This window comes from Pelmatolapia mariae, linkage group LG17, assembly GCF_036321145.2.
Source record: "Pelmatolapia mariae isolate MD_Pm_ZW linkage group LG17, Pm_UMD_F_2, whole genome shotgun sequence".
NCBI lineage: Eukaryota > Metazoa > Chordata > Actinopteri > Cichliformes > Cichlidae > Pelmatolapia > Pelmatolapia mariae.
In genome coordinates, this window is record NC_086242.1 from 2184464 (window position 1) to 2210311 (window position 25848).

Here is a 25848-nt window from a genome sequence, read left to right on the forward strand (position 1 = left end):
TTTTTCCCCCATAAAAACCCGAAGCTGTGATTTTAATTAATGTCTAATAATATTTACTGGTTTATACAACGTATTACCACGAGAGGCGTAGGGGATTTAATATCTATAGCCTCTATTAATCGTATGAACAAACATGGAGAAATGATAAGTACAAAATACTCGAGTACTCTTTGATTGATAAAAAAATACAAGTTTGTGAATCTCTCTGGAGATGTTTAAAAAAGTGAACATATAAAACTCTTCGGATAAATGTAAAAGACAGAAAAAATGAAGTTTGTGAATGAACTTCAACCACAGATGCCACCTTGCGGTTGCTCATCGTGCACACTTGGAGAGCTCTAGATGAAGTCTCAAAATCTGAGTCACAGTCAGACTGCTACTCGGAAATTTATTATTAAAAGAATCCTGACCATCATTCTTTAAAACCAGCATTTGAACCCCGCAGTATTTTTATTGTCTTCCGGTAGTTTTTTTCCCTCTCGATGCGAACGTAATAAGCTACGATAGCGCTCACTGCCGGGTACGGTAGCGCCTCCTCTCCACCTCCTGAGCTGTTGGTGTTATCGGTATGAGACATTTTACTAGATTAGTGAGCTGATAGCATGCGACTGTTAAGGTACGTGGATATTTCCTTTCCTTTTTAGACACATTGATGCGTTTTAACAAACACGTTTGGGCGCATTTTAAAGGCGGAGGTCTGAGCCTTTGCTCCGAATGGGTTAAACAGCAAAGGCTTAAATTTTACGCAACGCCGAAGACAAGGAAACTCACAGGCCAGTCTAAATACGACCGATCACTGCAGGGATACACAAGTAAAACTGAATAAAACTGAACTTTATGTGAATTATTATTATGTTTATTATGAACTACCTTCATAGATATTTTAGATCATGTGTCATGTTTATATAAATGCAAATTCATAGTATCCACCACATCTTTACTGCCTTAGTAGGACTAACATTACTCAGCATCGCATGGAGCGCACTCATAACATCATCAGTCCTTGTTTGATCTGCCCTTAATCTGCCGGGCTAATAAGAATAATGTAAAGCCTCTTAGCAGTGCCTAATGATAAGTTTTGCGTGAAGCCTCTAAGCCGTATAAGAATTAAATTGCAGTGACTCCTCGGCGTAATCTTTCTCTGGAGACACGCAAAGTGATTCACTGAAGTGAGTCTTCCGACCTGTGTGGCTCAGGTGGGAGCACACTCCCTCAGGAGGAGCCTGACTGTGCTCCGCTGAAAGCCACAGTTGCGGCAGCTGTTTTGCATTATAGTCCGTTGCTGCAAGTCTCTCTTACGTTCTGCATCCTCATATGAAAATTTGCTGCCACGCGGCGCTTTGCTGAAGCTGGCACACTTGCAGGGCTCTGTAGCCTGCATGCGCCTATTGTATGCAGCAGCGGAACAAGGGCAGAGTGAACTGGCACCGTCAGAAGTTGGACCACTGATGCAAAGTACGTGACCGCTTCTGTGAACACACAGACGCTCTACGTGCTCTCAGTCCTCTCAGTAATTACACACTTTGGTGAGCAGCAGAGAAAAGGCTGGTGACCTTCATATGCTATCGCTTGTACACTCGCACTCACACACATAGACATGCACATATCTATGCAAATTTCTTATCAAGATATGGTGTTCAGACATCACAAAGAGAAAGCGTTCGCGTTGCTAAAAATAGCCACCTATTCTGCAAATGCGCACTAAGCTTTACATTTTGTCGTTCAGCATGTTGAACGAACCGCATTTATTCAGGGAAGACCCTCCTCCCTTTATCGTCATATTTTTCTCGCTTGTGGTGAACACACACACACACACACACACACACACACACACACACACACACACACACACACACACACACACACACACACACACACACACCATTTCTATTAGCCCAGTCCCCTTATCGGGATTTTGTGGCTCAGCACACTTCCCTTTACCCCTGCCAAGATGTAAAAGACTTCACTGGTATTTGCGAAGCTACTTGTTTTTAAAAATTCCAATGCACTATAAAAAAGTATTTTGTTTAGGAAAGGCACCCTTTTAAGAGATACTGTAATATGTCCATTTGCTGCATCTCTGGCTAAAAGTAAAGCTGTAAATCGTGGTAATGATGCCAGTATTTTGTTGTTGTTTGCATCACAGTTTAAATATGATGTTTTTTTCAGCCTGTTTAACCTCTAACCCTTTGTTTGCACTTCTTTGTTTCATATTTCAGGCTCTCTGTGCTGCAGTTTGTGACAGATATGTTCTCTTGACCTAAAGTTCACATCTTGACGAAGGCTTTCCTGCGAGTTGCTCACCTCACATGACAATGGCTTCCAATATAATTGTGAGTGTCGACACAGTGTGTGTTTACATAACTGTAAATAAGAGTGAGGCCAAAACAAAAGTGGACAGATTCCTTTGGCATCAACCGTGACACAAATAATTCTGTGGAAGTTCTTAGTTCACTAAAAAATTTCCCTCTTATCACAAGCCACAGCCTTGGGCATAAGTAGAACAATGAGCGTGTCAATGTCAAGGCCATTTTCATTTCCATTTTGGTGGAAGACAAGTTTGAAAGGATTGTTTTAAAGGAAAAATAAGCATATTATTTGATCAGTGTGACGTCTGAGTTTTTATCATGTAATTCCAGTTAAATTTCATTTATTTAGGACCATAATCATAAAATAATTAAGCTCACAGTGTTGTAGAGGAAAAACTGAACAAGCAGCCCTTTTAACAAGAAGGGGTGAGAGGGGAGCTATTTTAAAGCTGCAAAAAGTCTCACAGCACTTCCTGTTTTACAGATTTGCAAATGTCGTTGAAAACTATTCGTCTTTTGGGTTTCTTAAAATAATTTTAAAGTGTGTAAAAGGCTGCCAGAAACAGGAAATCTTAAATAGTCACAATATCAAACTGCACTGCAACACACAGAAATTCAAAACAAAATCTATTCTGTGAGATTGGAGATGTCTGATATCTAGAAATGAGAAAGGGAACACTGTTGGGACCTTCAAGTAGTCGTATTGAACAGAATCCAATACTTTAACTTTCATTTCAGTGTGCTAACAAACTTTCAGGGATACGACAATGTAGTAAAAGGGAAACTGAGGTGAAAGGGTTGCTGTAAAATATATAAAGGGTTTACAGTACGGTCCCATTAAATGCTCATCAGTATTTATTAGAGTCACAGTATTTGGGAAAGGGCTACAAATTTAGCAGTACTGTCAAAATATAAGCAGAAAGCTGTCGTAGCACAGTGTGAACACAGCTGGGAAGCATATCCTTAACTGGAGAGTTCCAAAAAACCCAGATGTTCTCAATGATGCTCTCACTTGGGGCACGCCAGACTTCGCTGAACCAGTGTACGTCATGCTGTAATCATATAACTGCTTGGCTGTGTCATCTGGATGTGTTCATTTTTCATTCTCAGCATGGCTGATGTGATTTTTTTCTCATGAAGCGATGAAGTGAGACTGAACTCTGAATGTCCAAATTGCAGGTGGAGCAGCAGTTTTCTCACAAATTCACAGTGACTGTAGTTCGAGCTCAGAACGTCACCAAGGGAGCGCTGGGCGACCTGCGTAAGTGCTCACATAATTTTTGCCTTACAGTAACATATTACCATGCTTTCCTTCATATTGTTGGAATCTAATCCATGTACATTTACAGCAAAAGAAATACAAAAGCACTTGATGATGGTTATTTTGAGTTTGGTTTTCGGCTGTGTAGTAACCCTGTTGAACTTGTTTGTACGCCCAGTGGACACTCCAGACCCGTATGTGGAGCTTTTCATCCCGACGGCTCCTGAAAGCAGAAGGAGGACCAAGCACATAGACAATGACATCAATCCAAAATGGAACGAGACCTTTCATTTCATATTAGACCCCAACCAGCACAACGTTCTGGAGGTTAGACCTGCATTTACTGTAACAGAGCGCAGCACAGGATGACAAGAAGTGATGTCATGGAGCGCAATCCCACATAAACACAGCCTAACACTTGTAGCTCGCTATGAGGTGATATGTTAATGTTATCCTAAAATCTAGCCTTTGACTGACTCAAGTGTTAGTTTGGGGTAAGCTCCTCAAGCTGCCTACATATTTACATCCATGACTAATGGAAAATCATGCCATGAGGTGACTTTTAAAGACTCCTTGCACCTCAGCGCTGGTCGGTGACTTTATGCGGTCTGCCACATCAAGGCTGAGTTTCCATAGTTTCTAAATGTTTCTACTTTCTAATAACACCGTTTACAGTTGAAACAATTTGGTCCGACGCTGTTACAGCACTACGCTCGAATTCGGTGAGGTCCTTCCATGTTTGTGAAGGCAATCGGCATATAACGTCTAAGTCATAATCAGTTTAACTAATCAACAAAACTAGCCAGTTGGAAGATGCGAACACCGGCCACAATTTCTATTTGAGTATAAACTGCTGTTGTTTATGCCCAACAGTTAACATTAATGGATGCCAACTACGTGATGGATGAGACGCTTGGGACAGCATCCTTCGAAATCTCCAAACTCAACGTGGGCCAGACAAAGATGGAGGTGTTCCTCATTGGCAAAGTAAGAAAGTTAATCTGTCCGACTTTCATTATTTGTCGTCATTATGTTATAAGCAATCATGTAAGAGGTTCGTCTAAAAAAATAAAAAACCCAATCTGAATTAGGGGCATCTTCTTGTGCGCCTCTAGATCTTTTTCAGCACGGCTGCTATGTCTAGATTACTTCATGGAAGTCTTGTTCTGACCACATGGAAGTGGATGAAGTGGCAAGTAGAGCAAAAAACATAGTTTGGCTCAATTTTCTCCTCCTTATGCCTCAGAAGTCTGCACTAAAAGCTTTCATTGTTACACTAATTTAATTGTGCGCACAGCTAAAGACAAGTGTCTTCTGTGCACCTCGAAAAAGTTGGATTCTTTGAGCTTAAACTGCTTGAAAACCAAAAGTTTGATGCAGGACTTCACGTTCGCTTACTGGTCAACTTTGAACTCTATGCTGAATTTGCAGTTCTTCACATGAATATGGACATAGCTAAATTTCCATAGAGTAATTTACAAACAGCGTGAGTGCTGGCAGTGGTCCAGAGATCCACAGAAAGACTGCCTTGAAGAGCATATCAGCCCTTTAACTGAAAAAAAGAAAAGCTCAAGTAAAAACTTCAGATTGTATAGCTGCTGAAAGAAGATAAGGACCTAATATTTTAATTTGATATTTTATTTGATAATGTCCTAAAAGAAGTGTCAGTGTATGGCCACAGAGGCAGATTCCGCACTAAACGAGTATGGAGGCTACAAAGTATCAGCAAAGTAACCTTGTAAGGTTTTTTTGTTACAAGTCACAATAGAAAAGTACAATATTTATTTCCCAGAGACTTTAAAGGGATCAGTTGTGTTTCTGTGTTCATTTCTTGCCCCCTTTCCCCCTCAACCACAATTAAATAATGTACAATAACCACATATTTAATTATTTTGACAGGCAACCAAAGTGCACTTAGAGATGTCACTGGAGATCTGGTATGTAATACCTTCAAAATCAAATAGTTTTATTTTGTTTCACAGCAACATTTACTGTTTAACCTAAGATCAAACTAAGCTCTTCAGAATTATTGCAGGTTTGAAACTGCAGAAACTCCCCTGAAGCATACCATAGGTTAAAGTTAGAAAGTAGGTGCAGCACGATTCAGCAAATGTGAGCTGAGTCATTCTAACAATAAGATTAATGAGAATTTTGATCGCACAATTGCAGGAAGGTCAGTGGGAGGATTTCAAAAAAACTATGCATGTTTGAGAGGTAATTCAGTAAAAAAAGGGTGTGTAATGAATTCCTTGAGGCCATGACTATTTGTGGTTGTGTTCTCCATCAGATATGCCCCAAATCACATCACCATCAGTTTCAGCATTATCAGTAGTGTTATTAAGAGATCACAGCCTATATCGGCCTCTAAATACAAACTGTGAAACACGTGTTTCCGGTGCTGCTTCCCTGGGACTGGTACTGCTTTGGTAATCTTCCCTCTTGTTGCTTTTATCTGCAGTACAAACCTGGACCTGCGGTTCAGCCACACCCTTTGTGACAAGGAGAAGCAATTTAGAGAAGCCCGTCGAGAAAAGGTGATGCTCGGCATCAAGAAGCTGCTATGCACTGAGGATCCTTGTCACCCAGAAGAGGTGTGGAACAAAGTCCTTTTAACACACATTTTACAGGCAAACGTTTGCTAAAAGTAAAACAGTGTCGGTGCTGAACTGTGGAATAACCTGATGTTTAGCCTTGATCATTTGTGTGCAAAAAAGCCTTTTGGAATGAAGTGAAGCTGTTATATAGTTACTTTGATCATGTTTTTCATTATGGCAGTGAATTTTTTGGAGCTTAATGATGCCAGCTGCCATTCATTGAACGCTTCAAAATCTGCACCCACCACAGTCTCAGTATCAGTCTGAATGCTCTGGTTTACTTTCAACACTTTTTTTTTTCCATTTTCCATTTAAAACTGCAATGTAGTTTATTTTATTTAATTATGCAACCCTAGGAGAAACATTAATACCTAAATATTTAATATTTCCAGATTACAATAGGGTAGAAGAAGAATTATGGAAGGAGCAATTAATCAGAAGAACTGCAGATTTTAACCCGTTCATCAAATAATCTTAAACTCTTAAGAAAGAGTTAATTTTTTAATTTTTTTAATTTTTTATTTTTTTGCCTGTCCCATTTGGCTCTTTTGCCATCAGAATTATTGTCTAAAGGTGAAGAAAGATGCCCAACGGATTTACTTTACCAAATGGACCATCCCAGCCTTGCCGTAATGGTCTATTTGATTCACCTTTTATTGTTTATTTTATTTTATTTTCACTTGTTAAATACGGGACAGACTTGACTGAGGAAAAGAAAGGGGAGGAAGAAAGAGGGAAAGAAAAACAGCGGAGAAGAGGGACGGGGATAAAGGGCAAAAAACAAAACCAACAAAATAAGCAGACAAAAAATACATCTATCAATCACCTGGATCACCTGTTAAGAAAGAAAAAAGAGAAAACAAGCAGAAGAAAAAGAGAGCAATATAATAAACAACATCATGATGATCTATGGGAATATAACAGTAAATACTAAATATTAAACATTATTGTGCAGCACTTAAGATTGACAGCGCACAGTGTGCTTTGAGGTAGGAGCCAAAAAGGGTGGAGTTTGTGTGTGTGAGCACCCGTGTGTACACCTGTGAGCATGAACGCGCTTGTTTTTAAAAGTTTCCTTCATGTAATCATCTGCCAGAGGGTTTACTTTCAACACTGTGTACATGCTATACTGAGTCCCAAAAGGTGGATTCTGTTCATCGGGACATTTTCAGTGGGAGAAATGTTTCGTCACTCATCCAGGTGACTTCTTCAGTCTCAGCTGACTGCAGGTTTCCTCAACCTTATAAACAGGACATTTGCATAATGACTGAAACCACCCACTGAAGGAACAATGGGCTGGGAGGTCAATTTCTTGATCATTAATATGCAAATTGTCATCACCATTGATCAACAACCACTGATCAATGGCCTTGAGTACCATTCACAGAGAGCTGAGAAATGGCTGCAATCACAGCATTGTATGATGGTGAAAGATGTACCCTTAGGCCCCCCTCCTCGATTCAGAGATGGTCTTTCCCTTTTCACCTAAATGGCCTCCTTGGTTTCCTCGATGTATAAATCATGCCTGGTACTTAACGGCGTACACTGCATTACTCAGGGGACCCGATCCTTGGGGTGGACCAATTTTTGGTGCAGTGTGTTTTGCGGTTTAAAAGCCACAGAGACACAGTGTTTAGAAATGTGTCTCAACTGTTTCGATACTCCTGTCACATACAGGATCACAAGCGTTTTCGCTTCTGAGACACTTGGATGACAAAACGTTTCTCCCACTGAAAATGCAACGTCCAGATGAACAGAATCAATCTTTTGGGATTTACTTACCTGGATGATCGAGCTGCATAAAGACATTGCTATACTGAGTGTCTTATGGGGAGGGGCAAGCTCAAAACATAAATGGAAACTATTAACATTATATATACTCACTGGTAATTTTATTAGATACTCCTCGCCAGTGCTGGGTTCGACACCCGTTTGCTCTCAGAGGTTCAACAAAGTGCTGGAAACATAATTTAGAGATTTTGGTCCATATTGACATGACAGAATAACACAGTTGCTGCTGTTGGCTGCACATCTATCTTCCACATAACCAGCATCCAAACATGCTCTATTGGATTGACAGCAGGTGACTGTGGAAGCTATTTGGGTGTAGTGAACACCCCTTTAAGGCACTGTGCTAATAAAGGGGTGGACATGGTTGGTTACAATGCTCAGATAGACTGTGGCATTTAAATGATGCTCTCTTGGTGTTAAGGCGACCAAAGTGTGTCATGAAAAGACAGGTGATCTACTGGACTGACATCTGGTGACTTTGGAGGCCATTGGGTGCAGTGAACTTCCTGTTATGTTCAAGAAACCAGTTTCAAATATGGGAGCGTTATCTTGCTAGAAGCAGCCATCCGAAGATGGATACAATGTAGTCATAAAGGGGCGGATGTTGTCGGAGTCAATACTGTGGTATGCTCTGGTGTGCCAAGAAAATATCCCCCACATCCTGACACCGCCAAATCCAAATCCAAATTCAATTTATTTATATAGCACATTTAAAAACAAAAGGTTTGCCCAAAGTGCTGTACAGAAACAAAGGGTATAACACAAGATAAAACCACTGACACTCACATAAAACATAATAAAACACATAAAAAACATATCAACTCACGCCAGTCTGAACGCTATCGAAAAAAGGTGTGTTTTCAAAAGCGTTTTAAAAACCGGAAACGAAGATGCCTGTCTAATATTTAAAGGCAGCGTATTCCAAAGTTTTGGGGCCATAATTGAAAAGGCTTGTTCTCCTCTACGTTTGAGCCTTGATTTTGGGACAACCAACAGCAGCTGAGGATCCGTGAAGGAATATAAGGCTGAAGTAACTCGGAAAGGTATGGGGGAGCAAGACCATTAAGGCATTTATAAACCAGTGTTAGGACTTTGAAATTAATTCTGTCATGAACAGGAAGCCAATGAAGAGAAGACAGGATAGGTGTTACATGTTTATGCCTGTGGGTACCAGTCAAGAGGCGGGCAGCAGCATTTTGAACGAGCTGAAGGCGAGCAAGAGACCCTTGGCTGACTCCAACATAAAGTGCATTACAGTAGTTAAGCTGTGTTGAAATACAGGCATGTATTACCTTCTCCATGTCACGTCTTGACAAAACTGGCTTCAGCTTTGCTATTTGCCTCAGCTGGAAAAAGCTTTTTTGCAACACCGAACTGATATGTTTGTTCAATTTAAAATCTGAGTCCATAATGACTCCCAAGTTTGTCACATGCTGCTTGATATAAGACCCTAGCCAACCACAATTTACGAGCGGGTTGCATGAAATATTATTCGGTCGAAATACAATCAACTCCGTTTTACTCTCATTGAAACTCAAAAAGTTCAGAGCCATCCAAGCTTTGACATCTTCAAGGCAGTTCAAAAGGATTTGGATGGAGCCTGGGCCATTTGGTGCTAAAGGCAAATAAATTTGGCAGTCGTCTGCGTAGCAGTGAAAGGATATTTCGTGTTTTCTAAAAATAGATCCCAAAGGGAGCAGGTATAATGAAAAAAGAAGAGGGCCAAGGATTGAGCCCTGGGGCACCCCACAAGGAAGGGGGGCTGAGGTGGACTCAAAATTTTTAACTTTAACACTAAATGTTCTGCCACTCAAATATGAGCGAAGCCAATCCAGTCCAGTGCTGCACCTTTGATGCCAACCAGGTGTTGGCATCAAAGGTGCAGCCAACCTGAATCACAAGGCAGGATGGATCCGAGTTTTCATTTTGTTTATGCCAAATTAAAACCCTACCATCCAACTAACAGAGTAGAAATCTGGTCTGATGAGTCCAGAGAACATTTTTCCAATCTCCTATTGGCCAATTTTGATAATCCCATTTGAATTGTAGCTTTAGTTTTCAGTTCTTATCTGACAGAAGTGGCACTCAGTGTGGTCTTCTGCTGTTGTACCCCATCTGCTTCAAGATTTCACGTGTTGTCCATACGCAGATGCTCTTCTGTGCACACTGGTTATTGAGTTACTGTTGGCTTCCCATCAGCTCAAAGCAATCCGACCAGTCATTTTGGCTCAGAGAACTGCCGTCCATGGGATCTCTACAGTGTTCCAGCAGAACACTGTAGCACTGTAAGATGACATTTCCTCCCTGCAGCTGTCAGACTGCAGGGAGGACTGACTGCTCACAACAAACATAGATGTTTACATCAGTGCTGTAACAAATTCTACTGTTATAACTTGCACATTACTTTTCTCAGTTCATATATACACTAACTTATTGGAAGTTACATGTCTACTTTTTAATGCACAGGTACAATACACAATCTGCACTTTTCTAATTATTCTAAGTATTCTTAACTATTTAAACATCTTTCAGTATCCTGCTCTGTTTGCACACTACAACCTGGGTTTGCCACTTATCTGTACTCTAATTTTAATAACTGTACTGTACTCTGCTTTGGTAACTATTGTCCATGATGTAAATATGTAAAAATTGTGTTTCTGTTCTGTGTCCTGTTCTGTTTATATGTGTGTGTTTTTGCTGCTGACACAACTAAATTTCTCCTTGTGGGACAGTTAAAGAATTATTCTATTCTATTCTATTCTATTCTATTCTATTCTATTTCCAATCGTATATTTTTGGCTGATAGGAATGATGGACGTGAAATCTGGACTCATTGTGTGGTGCAGCTTTTGACACGCTGCATTCTCAGATTTAAAATAACACCTCAACAATTCTCACACCAGGAAGTAAAAGACAAGCCTCATACAGCTCCAGTACTCTGAGCTGCACTAGCTTTCCTGGTGGTGTGGTTTTGGCTCGATGCCGGACGGTAATCTCCGGCCATGTCTGTTCATGTTTCTAACATGTGACGGAAGCTCCAGAGGAATGAGATATCCAGTTCCAGGTCTTCCACCGTGCCACAACAATTCCTCCACAGTGACTTTGTAAATATTCAGAAATGACCATGCAGACTGCAAAAAGAAGCAATGTTGCACAATTGCAGTTTTGAAAAAGCTGAAGATCTACCAGTCAGAAAACGCTGCAAAGCCATGATGCAATTAGCAAGCTGCTGCCCATAGAGACGGCAAAGGGAAATTACTCAAGATGAAAGAATGAAGTTGAGACTCATAGCTGCTGTCATTTATTCTGTAACAAAGATGTGAGTAAGCATGGCCCTGTCTTCTTCCTTTTATGACTGTTACTGTCTGTGTGTGTGTGTGTGTGTGTGTGTGTGTGTGTGTGTGTGTGTGTGTGTGTGTATTTTACAGGTGCCAGTGATAGCCATAGCCGGGTCAGGAGGCGGTTTCCGCGCCATGGTCGGTTTTTCGGGCGTTATGAAGGCCCTGTTTGAGTCCGGGGTCCTCGACTGTGCCACATATATTGCTGGCCTCTCTGGATCCACATGGTCTGTTTTTATTTCACCTCCTCTTTGTTTCCTTTGCACCCTGCCTCTGTCCGACCTTTTTCTAAAGACACCTTTTCATTTTTACACATTTTTTGCCACTGCTACGTTTCTCTCTTGTTTTATTTTCCTAATTCTTCCTCGGTGTTGCTCCTCCCTGCTCTGGTAAACTTTCCACCCTTCCCCTGCTGGTATGAAGTCTTCAAGCAGGCACCTCTGGCTTATTTCTGTCTCCACGACTTAGTGGATTTAACTTCCTTACAAGTAAAGTACCTGCATAAACCTCGTAAAGAGGTATATTGTTAAAACACATATTAACTGACATGGCAATATTGTGGCCAGTGCCTCTGTGTTAACTTCCTCCCTCTTTACTCCTGCAGGTACATGTCAACTCTCTACTCCAACCCTGACTTTCCAAATAAGGGCCCGAAGGACATCAACAGTGAGTTGATGAAGAGAGTTAGCAGTAACCCACTTAGGCTGTTGATGCCCCAGCACATCACCCACTATATCCAGGCCCTGTGGACCAAAAAGGCCTCAGGACAGCCGGTTACTTTTGCAGATATCTTTGGTATGCTCATAGGAGAGACACTTATACCCTCGGTAAGAACCTCGTACGTGCTCTTTGTTTTAATGTTGACAACACTCCATATTCCCCTGTCTGATTTTTTTTTTTTTACCAGTAAGTTAGTCAGTTCCTTCCCTTTAAATCCGTCTGCCACTTCTTCTCTTTTCTTCGAACTGACGTGCCATCCGAGTTTATCGTTCTTCTTTTACTGTCACATAACTTTGCAGTCATATTGAGATAGAAATCTGAATCTTATGACTGACGTGTGAAACTTGGTGGTCAGATGATTAACACTGAGTGTTCTCTCCTACAAGAGAATGGGCATCAAGCTAAGCGACATCCAGGAGAAAATAAACCAAGCCCAGTGTCCGCTTCCTCTTTTCACATGTCTGCATGTCAAACCGGATGTTTCTGAGCTCATGTTTGCAGGTAAATATGTCTCTTATGTTTTTTTTAAGAGCACCTGCAGGTGTCATACGTTAAATTTTGTGTCGTGTGTATCCTAAATCCTTCACAACAATATTTTGCATATCCACCAAGTGAGTACATGATACGATGACTAAAGCCACATGCAAAATAAGTGAGCGGTACATTTCCATATAATCCCTGTCTGCTACCATAAAGAGAATGTGGCAAGATGTGGTTGGCTGTCATCTAATGAAAGCCCTGTGGTCAGTGACGTGGGAGTTTGGGTTAGTCCTAAGTTGTACAGTACTTCCTAAATCCTAATATAGCTACCACGCAATCTTAGACTAAACTCTGAATATACACTCTCTACTAGTATTACAGAAAAACTTCCTGAAACACTGAAATTCTTCGAAATAAAACTGTAAAAATAAATACTCTGATCATGTTTCGCTTTCAAGTTGAGACTTTTCTGATGCTTAGCAAGAACGAACTCTTCCTATCTGCGTTCACCGAATTCCATCACGCCGTCAAACTGTTTATCGAGGAAATGTTTGTGCTTCTGTTCACAAATCTAAATTGTCGTGGGCGGTTGAGTTTTGGTTTACAAACTGCCTTTCAGCTATTTTAACAATAAATACATTCAGCGGTACACACAGGCGGGAAACAATGACATACACAAACAGACTTCTTCACGGCATCTCAGTGTGAGTGTGTAGGAAACCGACTACATCCACGTAGTTTGTTACAGCAGGTTTATAAAAAATGAATATATTGTTCAGTGGCACTTTGATACGCATAAGGGCAAGGCCAAACTTGCTGCCAGTCTAGATTTACGTGTTTTCTATCATCAGTCGTTTATCAAATCTTTAAAAGTAAGATTGAAAGTAAGATAAAACTTGTTTTTTCTCTTTTATCTGCTTGTCAACTGACAATTTCAGTGGAAAATTTCTGGCTGCCAACTGAAGTGAGATGTGAAATAAGCTGCGATTGTTGAGGTTTCCGAGGTCTGAGTAGTGTCACTGTGAGAGTATGCGTCCATTTGTATGTCTGTGTTCCCTTCAGCGGCTATTTATGGGCGAATACGTGTCTGTAAAAGCAGTTACCAATATGTCATAACGACATGTTACATCAGGTTGGTGTATAAACACGCCACGAAGAGTCTCTCCTCTCCCGAGTCCATTTCATAGCGGGGTTTGTGGGCCCCAGGGCACAAAATGAGTTTTCGTTTTGGCTCCAAAGACTCTAAAAAGCAATAGGAAAACAACACCCATCCAGTAAATGCAGATAGAAGCATCCTGTTGATGAGCGAGTTCAGAGCAAAATGCCCAGACAGGTTCAAGCTCAGAGAAAGATTATTGTAATACTGAGAATAACTCTACAGACATTCTCGAGAATTGCCAGAAGGCCAAAAACTCTCGGCGTATTCATCCAGACCGTGCACATCCCTTTACGGCCAGAACGTACCCATGTTCAGGCTTCTTTGAGTAGAAAAGGAGAACGGTGGCATCATTTCTGTAAAACCTTGGAAATCATCTCTTGCAGTCTCACCAACATGGACCAGATTCTGACAGGCATGTTTCCAACATAACGTGAAGTCAGCGATATAATAAACTGAGAGTGTTTCGACAGGAAAGGGAAGTTGTGCCTACCGTTGATGACCAGTAGCTCAAAATGAGAACTGTGTGTTAACCTTTGACGACATCTTTTTGCGAGAGAGATGGTGTGTGGGCGAGTGTGCGACTTTGACATGTGCAGACATGCGAAGTACTGTTTATTGCCAAACATGTTTTTTTCCTGTTGACGTTGGGAAGTGTTATCCCTGAGCGGTGACTTAAAGGTGGCCATCTCTTAAAGGGCAACAAACTGTGTAAACAGTGTCAAATTCCTATTGGCTGTGTTGGCAGTGTGATGCAGGGACAGTATTGATTGTTTGGCAGCTGGTTCTGTTAATTGTAAGCAAGGCATTGTCAAGTATATGTAAGGTTTCTTTCCATGCATGACATTTTTATCCAACAATGTAGCCTGTGTCAGAGTGCACAATGCAATTATGCAATGCGCGAATACTATTGTGTGTTCCTTTTTGTGACCATAACACTGGGATTTCAACCTGCAGACTGGGTGGAGTTTAGCCCGTATGAAATTGGGATGGCAAAGTATGGCACCTTCATGACCCCTGACCTATTTGGAAGCAAGTTCTTCATGGGAACTGTTGTGAAGAAGTACCAGGAAAACCCTCTTCATTTTCTGATGGGTGAGAAAGATGTTTACATCTGCAGTCATACAAAAAAGAAAGGTTTTCCACAGGACTTACAAGCTTCCCTTATTGCTTCCCGAGCAAATAAAAGGGTCAACGAACGTGAGCATGTCTATAAAAGCAGACATTTCGGAGGTTTTCTGATCTGAAGCGTTCAGGAGCAACAGATACAAGTAGATACAATAGATGCCAGATTCAAACCTGACATGTTTTTTATGTTTTTTTAGGTGTGTGGGGAAGTGCCTTCTCAATTCTGTTCAACAGAGTGCTAGGGGTCAAGGACACAGCTGGTGGCAGCACCATGGAGGAGGAGTTAGGTAATATTTTTCATTTTGTTTGTTTGGACTGAACATTACAAGTGCTAAATAACCCAGAAAGTGACCCAATAATTTTGCCGCAAGGCAGATTCAGCTGCCGATCAGAAGGCGTCAAATAAATGGTTTTAGTCAGCAGACAGAATTTTAATTGTAGATGTGCACATTTCCGTGCACATTTCCAAGCACCTTTTTCAGTTAAATGCACATTTAATTATTTTAAATCAAGTATTATAAAAGAAGTAAAAGTTGGAGTACTCGAGAAACGATAAGAATCGAAATGTTATTTCTTATTTTAAAAGCAAAAGCTTTCATGTAGAAATTGAAATACAGATCGTCCACACAGTATATGTGACAGTACCGTATTTTTTGGACCATAAGGCGCAATAAGTGAAACAAAACAGTCAGATAAGTCAAACTTACACAACTCATTCTTCTTGCTTCCTCCACTTCCGTACCATTGATTCATTAATGTTGAATTCTCTGCAGCTGCTCTATTCCCATGTTGTTGCAGTACATTAATGACTAACCTCGTATTGTGGATGGATTATCTCAGTTGTTCTCCTGACTGAAGTTTGGTCCGTTTACAGCAGCGGTCCCCAACCTTTTTTGTGCCACGGACCGGTTTATGCCCGACAATATTTTCACGGACCGGCAATAAGGTGTCGCGGATAAATACAACAAAATAAAATTAGTGCCGGTACCGATAAAAAGAAGATTTATTCATAACACACGTGAAAAGACCCAGGAAAACCGAGTTAATGATAAAAACGATAACAAAATAATGCTGAAAACCGATAAAAACCCTGAAAACCATACATTTCACACCTGAGCCTCAACTCTCGCGGCCCGGTACCAAACGACTCACGGACCGGTACCGATCCGAGGCCCGGGGGTTGGGGACCGCTGGTTTACAGCATCCTGCCATGTGATTGCATTTGTCTCTAACCATCAGGAACCCTCACGTTAACTTTTATCGAGTGGAAAAAGGTTAGCGTTCATCCTCCAGCTTCACTGTGTTTATGCTATGCTAACATAGCTGTGTCGCTAGCGATCACGTAGCACATCATTATATACCAGCTAGCCCAACTTCAGTAACCCTACAAACGTCACTGCTGTTTAGTTTTCTGTCTTCATTTATGTTGGAAGTGATAGCAGAGCTGTACGTTTGAATTTTTCAGAGATCTCTGTCAGAACATGCTATATCATGTTTAGGTGGAAGCTAGCGAGCTAACTTCCTGCTAACTTCTAACTCCGTTAAATGTAATAAATTCTGTTTTCATGGATGCCTGGATGGTAAACTTAATTGTTACACCTGGTAAAGCAGCAACGCTGATCATTTTATTAAAGATGAAAGAATTTAGACAGTTTGTAACTCCCAGCGATGCCGCAGTGTTTGTTTGACTATTGGGACCTGAAGAGGACGGAGTTTAGGACCCTGATTACTCCGTGAGGGTCGTGACTATGGTAGCCGTAATGCTCCAACAATCCATCAAGTGGTGCGGCTTCATAGCAGATTATAAGGATTATAAGGCGCACTGCCGATTTTTGAGAAAATTAAAGTATTTTAAGTGAGCCTTATAGTGCGGAAAACACGCTACTTATTTTATACAGATTTACTGAACATAATCTGAAATTGGTGCTTTTAGTCATGGTTAGCTGGCTACTTTGTATTTGTTTATGTTTTCATTTTTTAGATAATCTCTTTGTTTTGGTATGAGCATCTGCTGCTGAAATAACTTCCACAGCGCAGTCTCCCACTGACACAGGCGTTCAGTCATGTCTGAGAGCCTATTGTCACAGTCATGTGTCACACTTGAATTTGTTTTGTTTAGAATTATTTTCTCACACCTAGCAGGTATTCCCAACCTCATTTTTTTCTCACTATTGATCATGGGACTCTTTGAGTGTTTATGTGATGTTAACGCAACAGTGGAAAGGCATCAGCTTCCTGCGAATATTCTTTCACCTGGTGAGATGACTCGGTTTGCTTGAATGCACATGTTAGGGGTGACCTTTTACATTGAGACGCACTCTCACAATGTGTTGGTTGTGCAAAGTGTCTCCACCTTACTAAAGAATGCATTAGTAACAGGTGCTCGCTTGTGCCAGGTCTTTCTTTGTTTGACTTAAGTTCTGTAAAGTTGCATAATTAAACAAAAGTTGAGATGCAGTTTTGGCGTGTATGTGAATCAACTTAACAAATGTTGCCTCGTGTCCTACAGAGCAGATCAAACCACAGCACATCGTTGGAGAAGACACCCTGGACGACGACGAGCCACGCAAAGGTGAACTCGGATACGCAGCGTTCCTTTTGATGGAGTAAAAATTAGGTTCAGCACACTGGTTGACACATTGAAATGTTTGAGCAAAAGTTGAACCCCTTGAGACGTTGTGAAAGTTTGTGGTAATGGTGCAAATTTCATTCGTCGGTGTTTCGCAGCTGCCGAGGTCAGATCGCGATAAAGTGCTGATTGGCGTGCTTTCACTTCTCCTGCTACCCAACTGCCAGAGTTTGCAGTGTTTTTATTTATTTTGTTTTTATTCAGGGTCTGACTTTGATGATTGAAGCCAAACATTTATGTAAATATTCACATAAATGCCTTTTCTTCCTTCTTGAAGAAGTGTTTGCACTACGCCCTGAGTGAATTTTTAGAAACAGCTATAGATAGACAAAGAGGAAGAGACGGAGAGAGAATGGGTGGGTGGATTATAAGGGTACAAAAAAACCCAACCACAGTGTTTGTTTCAAGTGACACTGAAGATGAAATAAAACTAGATAAGAAAGATGTTGTGATAGGTTTTTTTAAATTGCACTCTACAAATGTCTATTTATCAAATCAGCTCAGGCTCTATTTTTTGTTCCAGCTTAATTAAATGTCATTAACAGAGATACTGTCAACAAGCATCTTAAGTGCCCATATTCCTTTACATATTTCAGCTTATTGAATATTTGCATTTCACTGCTCTGACACATTAATGACGTATTTTTCTACTGGGTTTCATTTTCTTTTGAATGGTGGAAAGAATGATTGTCATGCTGTCAGTCTTGGGTTTAACAATACAAAAGTGCAAAACAAAAGAAAAACAGGTCTGAAATCTCTTTCCCACTCACACAAACGGCTGCCCCTCTCTGAGCATGTCAGAACCAAGCTCAGGGAGGAGCTTCTGTAAAATGGAGTTCTTCCTTCCCACTGTCGCCAAGCGAACAGTGGTGATTGTTGGTGTTTTCTGTCTAAAATTGTAGGGTCTTTACGCTACAGTGAAAAGCACCTTGATTGGCACTGCATCAGTAAATTTCAATTGATGTCGTGCGTACAAGAACATTTAAAACAATTCCAGATTTGGAATGAATCAATACCCATAAAAAAATGTTTTTGTACTTTTCGTGCAACATATTAACATAGTTTTAGCACATTTGTGCAACAATGCAAAATTGTGTATTTTGTTGAAATGTATCTGTTTTTAATTACTTTTGTGTACATTGTGCATTAGATTAACCACCTCTGCGTATTCCACCTGGGGTTACTCTGGTTTTTAGGTGGGACAGAAAACCAGGAGGCAGAGGAGGAGTTTCATCGCACCGCTCAGGCCAGCTGGGTTCAGCGTATGTTCACGTCAGTCTTGGGCGACTCTGCTTTGTTCAACACAAGGGAGGGCCGTGCTGGAAAGGTACCCGAATATATTCAATGCATTATGCATACACGTATGCGTGAGGCGAGTCTTCCTGCGTTAGTATTTACAACAAGCTTGCATCGCTCGCTGTCCTAATCCCCCCTTTTCATCATTTTCCAGGTGCATAACTTCATGCTGGGCCTGAACCTGAACACCAACATGCCACTCTCTCCATTACTTGAGATAACACACGCTATGACACCTGAAGAGGAGGTGGATGCTGTCACAGGCAAGAATAATACATTGATCACAGTTTAATAAATGTGTATGTTAATGCAGTGAGGGCTGTAATCAAACATAACCTTAGTATACTTTCTCTGCTGACTCAATGGGACCAACTTCACCCAATCTCCATCACGACTTTTGGAAAACTATTTTGTAAAACTGCACAAATATTTTTGGTTGCTGAAAATATCACACATCTCTGTCTATAGAAATAAATATAATGAAAGCTTTACAGTTCACAGCTGAGGGAAGTCGTGGCTTACATGATCTCTTTAAGTTGTTAAATTCAAATGATATTTGTATTTGTAAATGTATGAAAACAAATATGCGGTCCTACTTCCAGTAAAGGACAAGTACCAAACTAAACAATTTGCTTGGTGAGTCAGGAAGAATAAAATTTATCATTGCTCAGATCCCGATGAGTTTGATCGAATCTACGAGCCTCTGGATGTGAAGAGCAAGAAGATCCATGTAGTAGACAGCGGCCTGACCTACAACCTTCCCTACCCCCTTATCCTGCGCCCGCAGCGCGGCGTCGACCTCATCATCTCCTTTGACTTTTCAGCTCGACCGAGTGACTCAAGCCCTCCGTTCAAGGTAAAACGGGACTTTTTGTGGTCATAAATGATTCATGTACACAGTAAGTCTAACAGGATTTGCATCTCACAGGAGCTTCTCCTTGCTGAGAAATGGGCTAGAATGAACAAGCTGCCATTCCCCAAGATCGACCCCAAAGTCTTTGACCGTGAAGGTCTGAAGGAATGCTACGTCTTCAAACCAAAGAGAGGTGAAAAGAACTGCCCGACGGTCATCCACTTTGTCCTCGTCAACATCAACTTCAGGAAATTCAAAGCGCCTGGTAAGTATGACTGTATGTGGAGGTTATGTGCGAGGGGGGTAAAGTTTCACTGTTGTGGCACATGAGGCATCTCTTCGTGAAAGCTGGACTGGGGGAAATTGACCATATTCAGTCAGCAGCCAGATGTTAGGCACCTCCTCTGAGTGACCCCAATAGAAACCATCTTCCCATCCTCCCTTCGAGTATGCGTGTGCTTACAGTAAACTACGAATTCCGTGTTTTTTATGACCCAAGTGAAATATGGTTCCTGGGGGAGTCAGGTACTAGAAGGAAATCTCTCGCCTCAGTAGGCGGACCATATGTATAAACAGGTCATATATCAGAAGCCATGCAAACAAACACTATCACCACATCTCCACTGCACCTCCTTTACATTAAATAGGTCATCCATTCACATAAACAGAGTGTGTTTATGGTTTTGCACTCAAACGGAGAAGAATCGCAGTATACCATAACTATTACATCCGGTATCAGTTCAGCAATGAACAGTATTACATACATGGTTGAACTGAAAAGTGCCCCAACTCTTGTTGTTGTTGTTGTTAAATATCAGGCGTTCCCAGGGAGACTGAGAAGGAGAAGGAGCTGGCCGATTTTGACATTTTTGACGACCCTGAGACACCGTACTCCACCTTCAACTTCCAATACTCCAACGAAGCTTTCATCCAGCTTCATGACCTGATGGAGTTCAACACTCTCAACAACCTGGAGGTCAGTTTAGCGTTGCTGCAAAACTGGTGTACCACAGTGTTACCTGTTGAGCCTATCACTGTGGATGTTTTTGTGTTTCGGTAGATTAAGTGATTCATAAACAGGTTTGTTATTGGCCAACTGCTGTTCCTTCATTTCCTCAGCTGTTCATTCTTAGTGTTGTCAGAGGGGAAATTTTGGATTGAGTCTACTCATATTTTGATTGTGCAACATTAAAAATTTCATCCCAGTCAAAACCGGATGGTACAGGCCTAAACTAATTCTCTAAAGGTGTGTCATTTATGTGAGGTCAGGCTGACTTTCACTTGCTAACTTCTGAGTAACTATGCTGAGTAAGGGTTCAGCCTCTTTGATTTCACTGGGTGGTCAGGTGATGCAGACAGACTTACGCTGCCACTCATGATATTTTCCGATGCTAGGCTCCAGCATTTTGAGCCCAGTCAGCCAGCAGTGCTAATATTTGGAAACGTACTGATAAAACCTCCGTCATTCATGGTTAATATAAAACAAATCTGCCCACCGACACTGATTCATCTGAAAGTGCAAGACAGAGATTTCCTCGACTTACTCGTTTTTACATTGTTAAAGTGTCACCAGCTGAGGGGTGGCACCAGCCCCCCAAAATATGATTCCCCCCACCGCTATAGGACTTTGCTGAATTTTAATGTACTTTTACTTCTTTCAAGTATTTCCGTGTCATGCTGTTTTTACTCTACTATATTTTGTACTCCTTACTGGCTCATCAGACATTACTCCCTCAGCTATTTGGGTTTTATTCTTTTTATGTGGCTCACATATCTTCATGTTGTACCTTCCACGCCGCTTGGTTGCAGTGTGGAGCTGAGGTTAAATGTTTTACGAGATCTTACTTCACCATTAAATAATGACCCTTTAATTCAAAGTGCTACTGTGTTGAAGAGCAGCTTTTTTTTCTGAATGACTCTATGTGTATTAGATTTCAGGACAGTACGGTAGCCATACAAATATATGGAAATCTACCTTCCAGGACGATGTTATTCAAAACTCATCCAACATTATATTTATCTGAACTTTTTAACCTTTTTTAAATATTGCTCTTTGAATTTAATGTAGCAGCATTTGTTCTATATGAGATTACAATATGGACTCTGTCCCCCTCCCTGCAGGTTATTAAAGAAGCCATCAAGGACTGCATCACGTCTCGTAAGGACAATCCCTCGAGCGTCTCTCGTCCTTTCGCCCTCAGTGAGATCCCAAAAAAGAAGAGTCTCAAACGAGATCATCAAGGAAAGCCTGTGAATCACCTTGGGAATAATAGCCAGTAGCTTCGGTCTAAGACTTCAGGGCTTTTGGGGGATTATGTTTTCACCTTAGAACGAAGCATTTTCTTTTTGGAAAATGCTCTCATGCTGATCTTTTCTTTGTGTAATAGAGATGGTTTTGTTTTGCTCTGGGTTTGATATGGTTTCTGATAAAGGGCTACTGCAAAGAAGCTGGATGTTACATGATATGATATTATTTCATTCATATACAGCCAAGCTTTCACCTGGGCTTACGTGCACTATAGTGACTGCTGACCACAAACAGCTGATGGGTGCTTTCCCTGCAGGCTGTGAGAGACAGACTACAAAGTGAAAATAAAACACCAAACAGTGCAATGTGAATGAATTGGTTCCATATCCACTGAGCAACCCAAACTACAATTTTGTTTATTGTGTCTGTTTTAAACTCACATGCTCATTCACTTCACTTACATTTTCTTGACCGGTTGCAACATTCCCAAATGTCGGTGAGGAGACTGCATTTGGATCTCACAGCCGTGTGTGGACGCACAGCCGTGCGGTTTCTAAATACTGAGCTGTGTGAACGGACACACCGCAGGAAGCCGTTCCTGCACTGCGTCTGTTTGTGAGCTGAGCTCTTTCCACACTGAACGTGTGACAACAGAGCATGCAAATCACCTCTTCTTCTTTTTTTTTATTACCGGATGGCTTGTCTAAACATGCAAGCTTGTTTGAAAACATGGACGGGGATATTATCGGTAACCATTGGTTTTGTTTGATGGCAACTTCTAAACACTCCAAGTGCACCCCCCTCTGGATACCTCAAACATCCCAGTGATGTTTACCCACCTACAGCATAGGAGCACTCCCTGCTCCCCTCTAGGGAGTGCCTCATATTAAAGCCTCCATTTTGGAAAAACAAAACTGGATGCCATGGAAACGGCCCTGCTCCTTCTCTCATCCGGTTCTGTGTCCTGACTTCATGGTTTCAGGGTGCTTTTTCTTTTTAAACACAGAGAGTGTTTGTCCCCCCGCCTCCCAACAAACCCAGCTTGCTGCCGGATCCTTTCAACAGTGAACTGCAGCTTAGGTCAAAGTGAGGGCGCGATCACGAGACCTGCCCACAGCTGAAAGGTGTTCCCTAGTGGCAGCACACAGTGGAATTTTACACACTACACCTACACCTGCAGCAGTGGAGGCCTGAAATCAGACACACTACACCTATACCTGCAGGGGCCCAGAGGCTGCACGCGGAGCAGGGGAATTTTACACCGAACACTTCCGGCCTTCACGCTCTTACGTTTCAGTCGAGGTTGTTGGAAAGAAACCGAGAAAACAAAACAGAGTCGTTTGCAGTTTTGCTGCAAGATGAAACCATGAAACCTTTGCAACTTGCTTTTTTTATTTTTAGCTGATTTCTATCAGGTGTTTTTTTTCTGTTTGTTTGTGTGGTTGCATTTTTTTAATAGCTGTAAGCATTTCCTCATTTCTGTTGTTCTTTTAAATATTGTTCTTTTAGAAAAAATGGTTTTGGATAGCAGCAGTTTTTTACTTTCTCTTGTTGAATCAGATGAGAAGATTGACAACATTATATTTATGTACTGTAAAGGCTTATAAGTGAATAATTAGCAGTCAGGTACAACACAGTACAAAGACAGAAAATGGGCTAAAAAGTTGCTTAACTGTTGAGCTTTTAGTAATTGCTGGATGGCTTTTCTTGCCTCAGTACAGAGTCCATTGACATGGCAGTGTGTCACATCAAGGCTAAATCTGGTACTGGTGATCCCTACTGTAGAAGAAACTATTGCAAAGTGCGTGTGTCTGTCTGTGGACACTTTGTCATTGTGTTACCTTCACAGTTATGATTTAGTCCCAACACTTGAATGAAAATGAAGGCCAACTTCTAAAAGTGGGTTTGGTCTAACTCATTTTAATCATTTCAGTTATTCAGTAGTCCAGAAATAACTACTTAAGTGCTGAGCCAGGGTACTGTGGATACTACCACCATCATTGTTGTGTCTCTACCAACTCCTGAGAGAAATTTCTGGCTGCTAAATGTTCTCTGCGAGTGTTAAAAAGCCTGTTCCTCTTGTCGCTTATCACTCTGCTGTTCCTGTTTTTAATGGGTGCTTATCTCTTGTTGTTGTTGCTAAAAAGAGCTACTTGGTAAGAGCAGAAATGATTGCAAGTGAGCTGTGAGAGTGAGCCACAAGATAAGAGTTGTGTGTTCGAAAGCCTTACATAAAACTTGTTTAGAGGTTTGGTTTTTTTTTTGCAGATTTGAAATAATGTCAAACTAATTTAAGCGAAGCTAACCAGCTGCTGGCTATAACCATAGGGTGAATGCGGTGTCATTGTATCAGGGCTACTTTTAAGAAAGTGAGTGAATGTGTTTCCCCACAAATGTTAAAATAGCATTGACTATCTTATGAAGACATCCCGTCGAGTTCTGCGATTAACCTATTCATATTTTATATATTGTTTTAGTTTAACTTTGATTATCCCCCCCCCCCCACCCCCACCCCCCCATATTTTACTATATATATTCGGCAACCTATGACCGTGTTTACATGTTGCAAGATCCTAAATGGTCAGCTGTAGGGACTTGAGAAGTGTACAAAATATTTCTGTGATTAATAACTGTATTACGACTGGCAAAACATAGCATACATAATGTTTATGTGTATTGTTAAATGAGATTAATAAAAGAGAATTTATCTCATGTGTAATCTTTTCTGTTTAAATAGTTGAGACCCTTTCCTCATCCACGAGCCCTCTCCTGAAATAGCACAGCAGCTGAGGTCAAAGTTCAATTTCAATTCAATTCAATTCAATTTTATTTATATAGCGCCAAATCACAACAAAAGTCACCTCAAGGCGCTTTATATTGTACAGTAGATAGCACAATATTAAATACAGAGAAAAACCCAACAATCATATGACCCCCTATGAGCAAGCACTTTGGCGACAGTGGGAAGGAAAAACTCCCTTTTAACAGGAAGAAACCTCCGGCAGAACCAGGCTCAGGGAGGGGCGGGGCCATCTGCTGTGATTGGTTGGGGTGAGAGAAGGAAAACAGGATAAAGACATGCTGTGGAAGAGAGACAGAGATTAATAACAAGTGTGATTCGATGCAGAGAGGTCTATTAACACATAGTGAGTGAGAAGGTGACTGGAAAGGAAAAACTCGATGCATCATGGGAATCCCCCAGCAGCCTACGTCTATTGCAGCATAACTAAGGGAGGATTCAGGGTCACCTGGTCCAGCCCTAACTATATGCTTTAGCAAAAAGGAAAGTTTGAAGCCTAATCTTGAAAGTAGAGATAGTGTCTGTCTCCTGAATCCAAACTGGAAGCTGGTTCCACAGAAGAGGGGCCTGAAAACTGAAGGCTCTCCCTCCCATTCTACTTTTAAATACCCTAGGAACAACAAGTAGGCCTGCAGAGCGAGAGCGAAGTGCTCTAATAGGGTGATATGGTACTACAAGGTCATTAAGATAAGATGGGGCCTGATTATTTAAGACCTTGTATGTGAGGAGCAGGATTTTGAATTCAATTCTGGATTTAACAGGAAGCCAATGAAGGGAAGCCAATACAGGAGAAATCTGCTCTCTCTTTCTAGTCAAGGTTCAGGTTCAACCATGACCTGCTTTAGTTTGGCTTGTATTTAAAAAGAACTGCGTCAGAGTATTAATGTGTGGATGTCGGAGTGTGTAAAAGTCTTGAGTCACCTCTCATTTCTTTATATGTTGCTAGGCAAATTGAAAATGGGTTCAGCAGTTTATTAAATTGAAATACAGTATCAGGTAAAGAACACGTTTTTGTATAATAAGTTTGAAGGTCAATATTTGATATGACCGCCTTATTCTTCAACACTAGCGGGATTCTCTGAGGTAGATGACTTTCTTGGAGTAGTCTTCAGGAATATTTCTCCAGGCATCTTGAAGGATGTTCAGAGCTCTTCTTTGGATGTTGGCTGTCTTTTTTCCTCTGTCAACATGATCCCACACAGCTTCATTAACTTTGATGTCCAGGCTTCGGATACCAACATGTTC

At 41.1% G+C, this 25848-nt stretch overlaps 1 protein-coding gene across 5 annotated transcripts; it reads left to right on the top strand.

Annotated features, from left to right (window-relative positions):
* The first annotated feature begins 379 nt into the window (after positions 1–379).
* Positions 380–24501, top strand: pla2g4ab (phospholipase A2, group IVAb (cytosolic, calcium-dependent)). Of its 5 annotated transcripts, none has more exons than XM_063501231.1 (19): positions 380–616; positions 2220–2333; positions 3489–3570; positions 3749–3897; positions 4444–4557; positions 5470–5507; positions 6029–6161; positions 11384–11520; positions 11898–12120; positions 12400–12514; positions 14607–14744; positions 14975–15064; positions 17287–17349; positions 18603–18733; positions 18857–18965; positions 19527–19558; positions 19631–19820; positions 20374–20531; positions 21677–24501. In XM_063501231.1, exons 2-19 carry the CDS (start codon positions 2310–2312, stop codon positions 21833–21835), a joined length of 2085 nt encoding a protein of 694 aa, XP_063357301.1. In that variant the 5' UTR covers positions 380–616; positions 2220–2309; the 3' UTR covers positions 21836–24501. The 5 variants fall into 5 exon arrangements, with proteins under 5 accessions (XP_063357301.1, XP_063357297.1, XP_063357299.1 ...); XM_063501227.1 differs by having other exon boundaries at positions 382–616; positions 19374–19558; XM_063501229.1 differs by having other exon boundaries at positions 382–566; positions 19374–19558.
* Positions 24502–25848: the final 1347 nt, after the last annotated feature.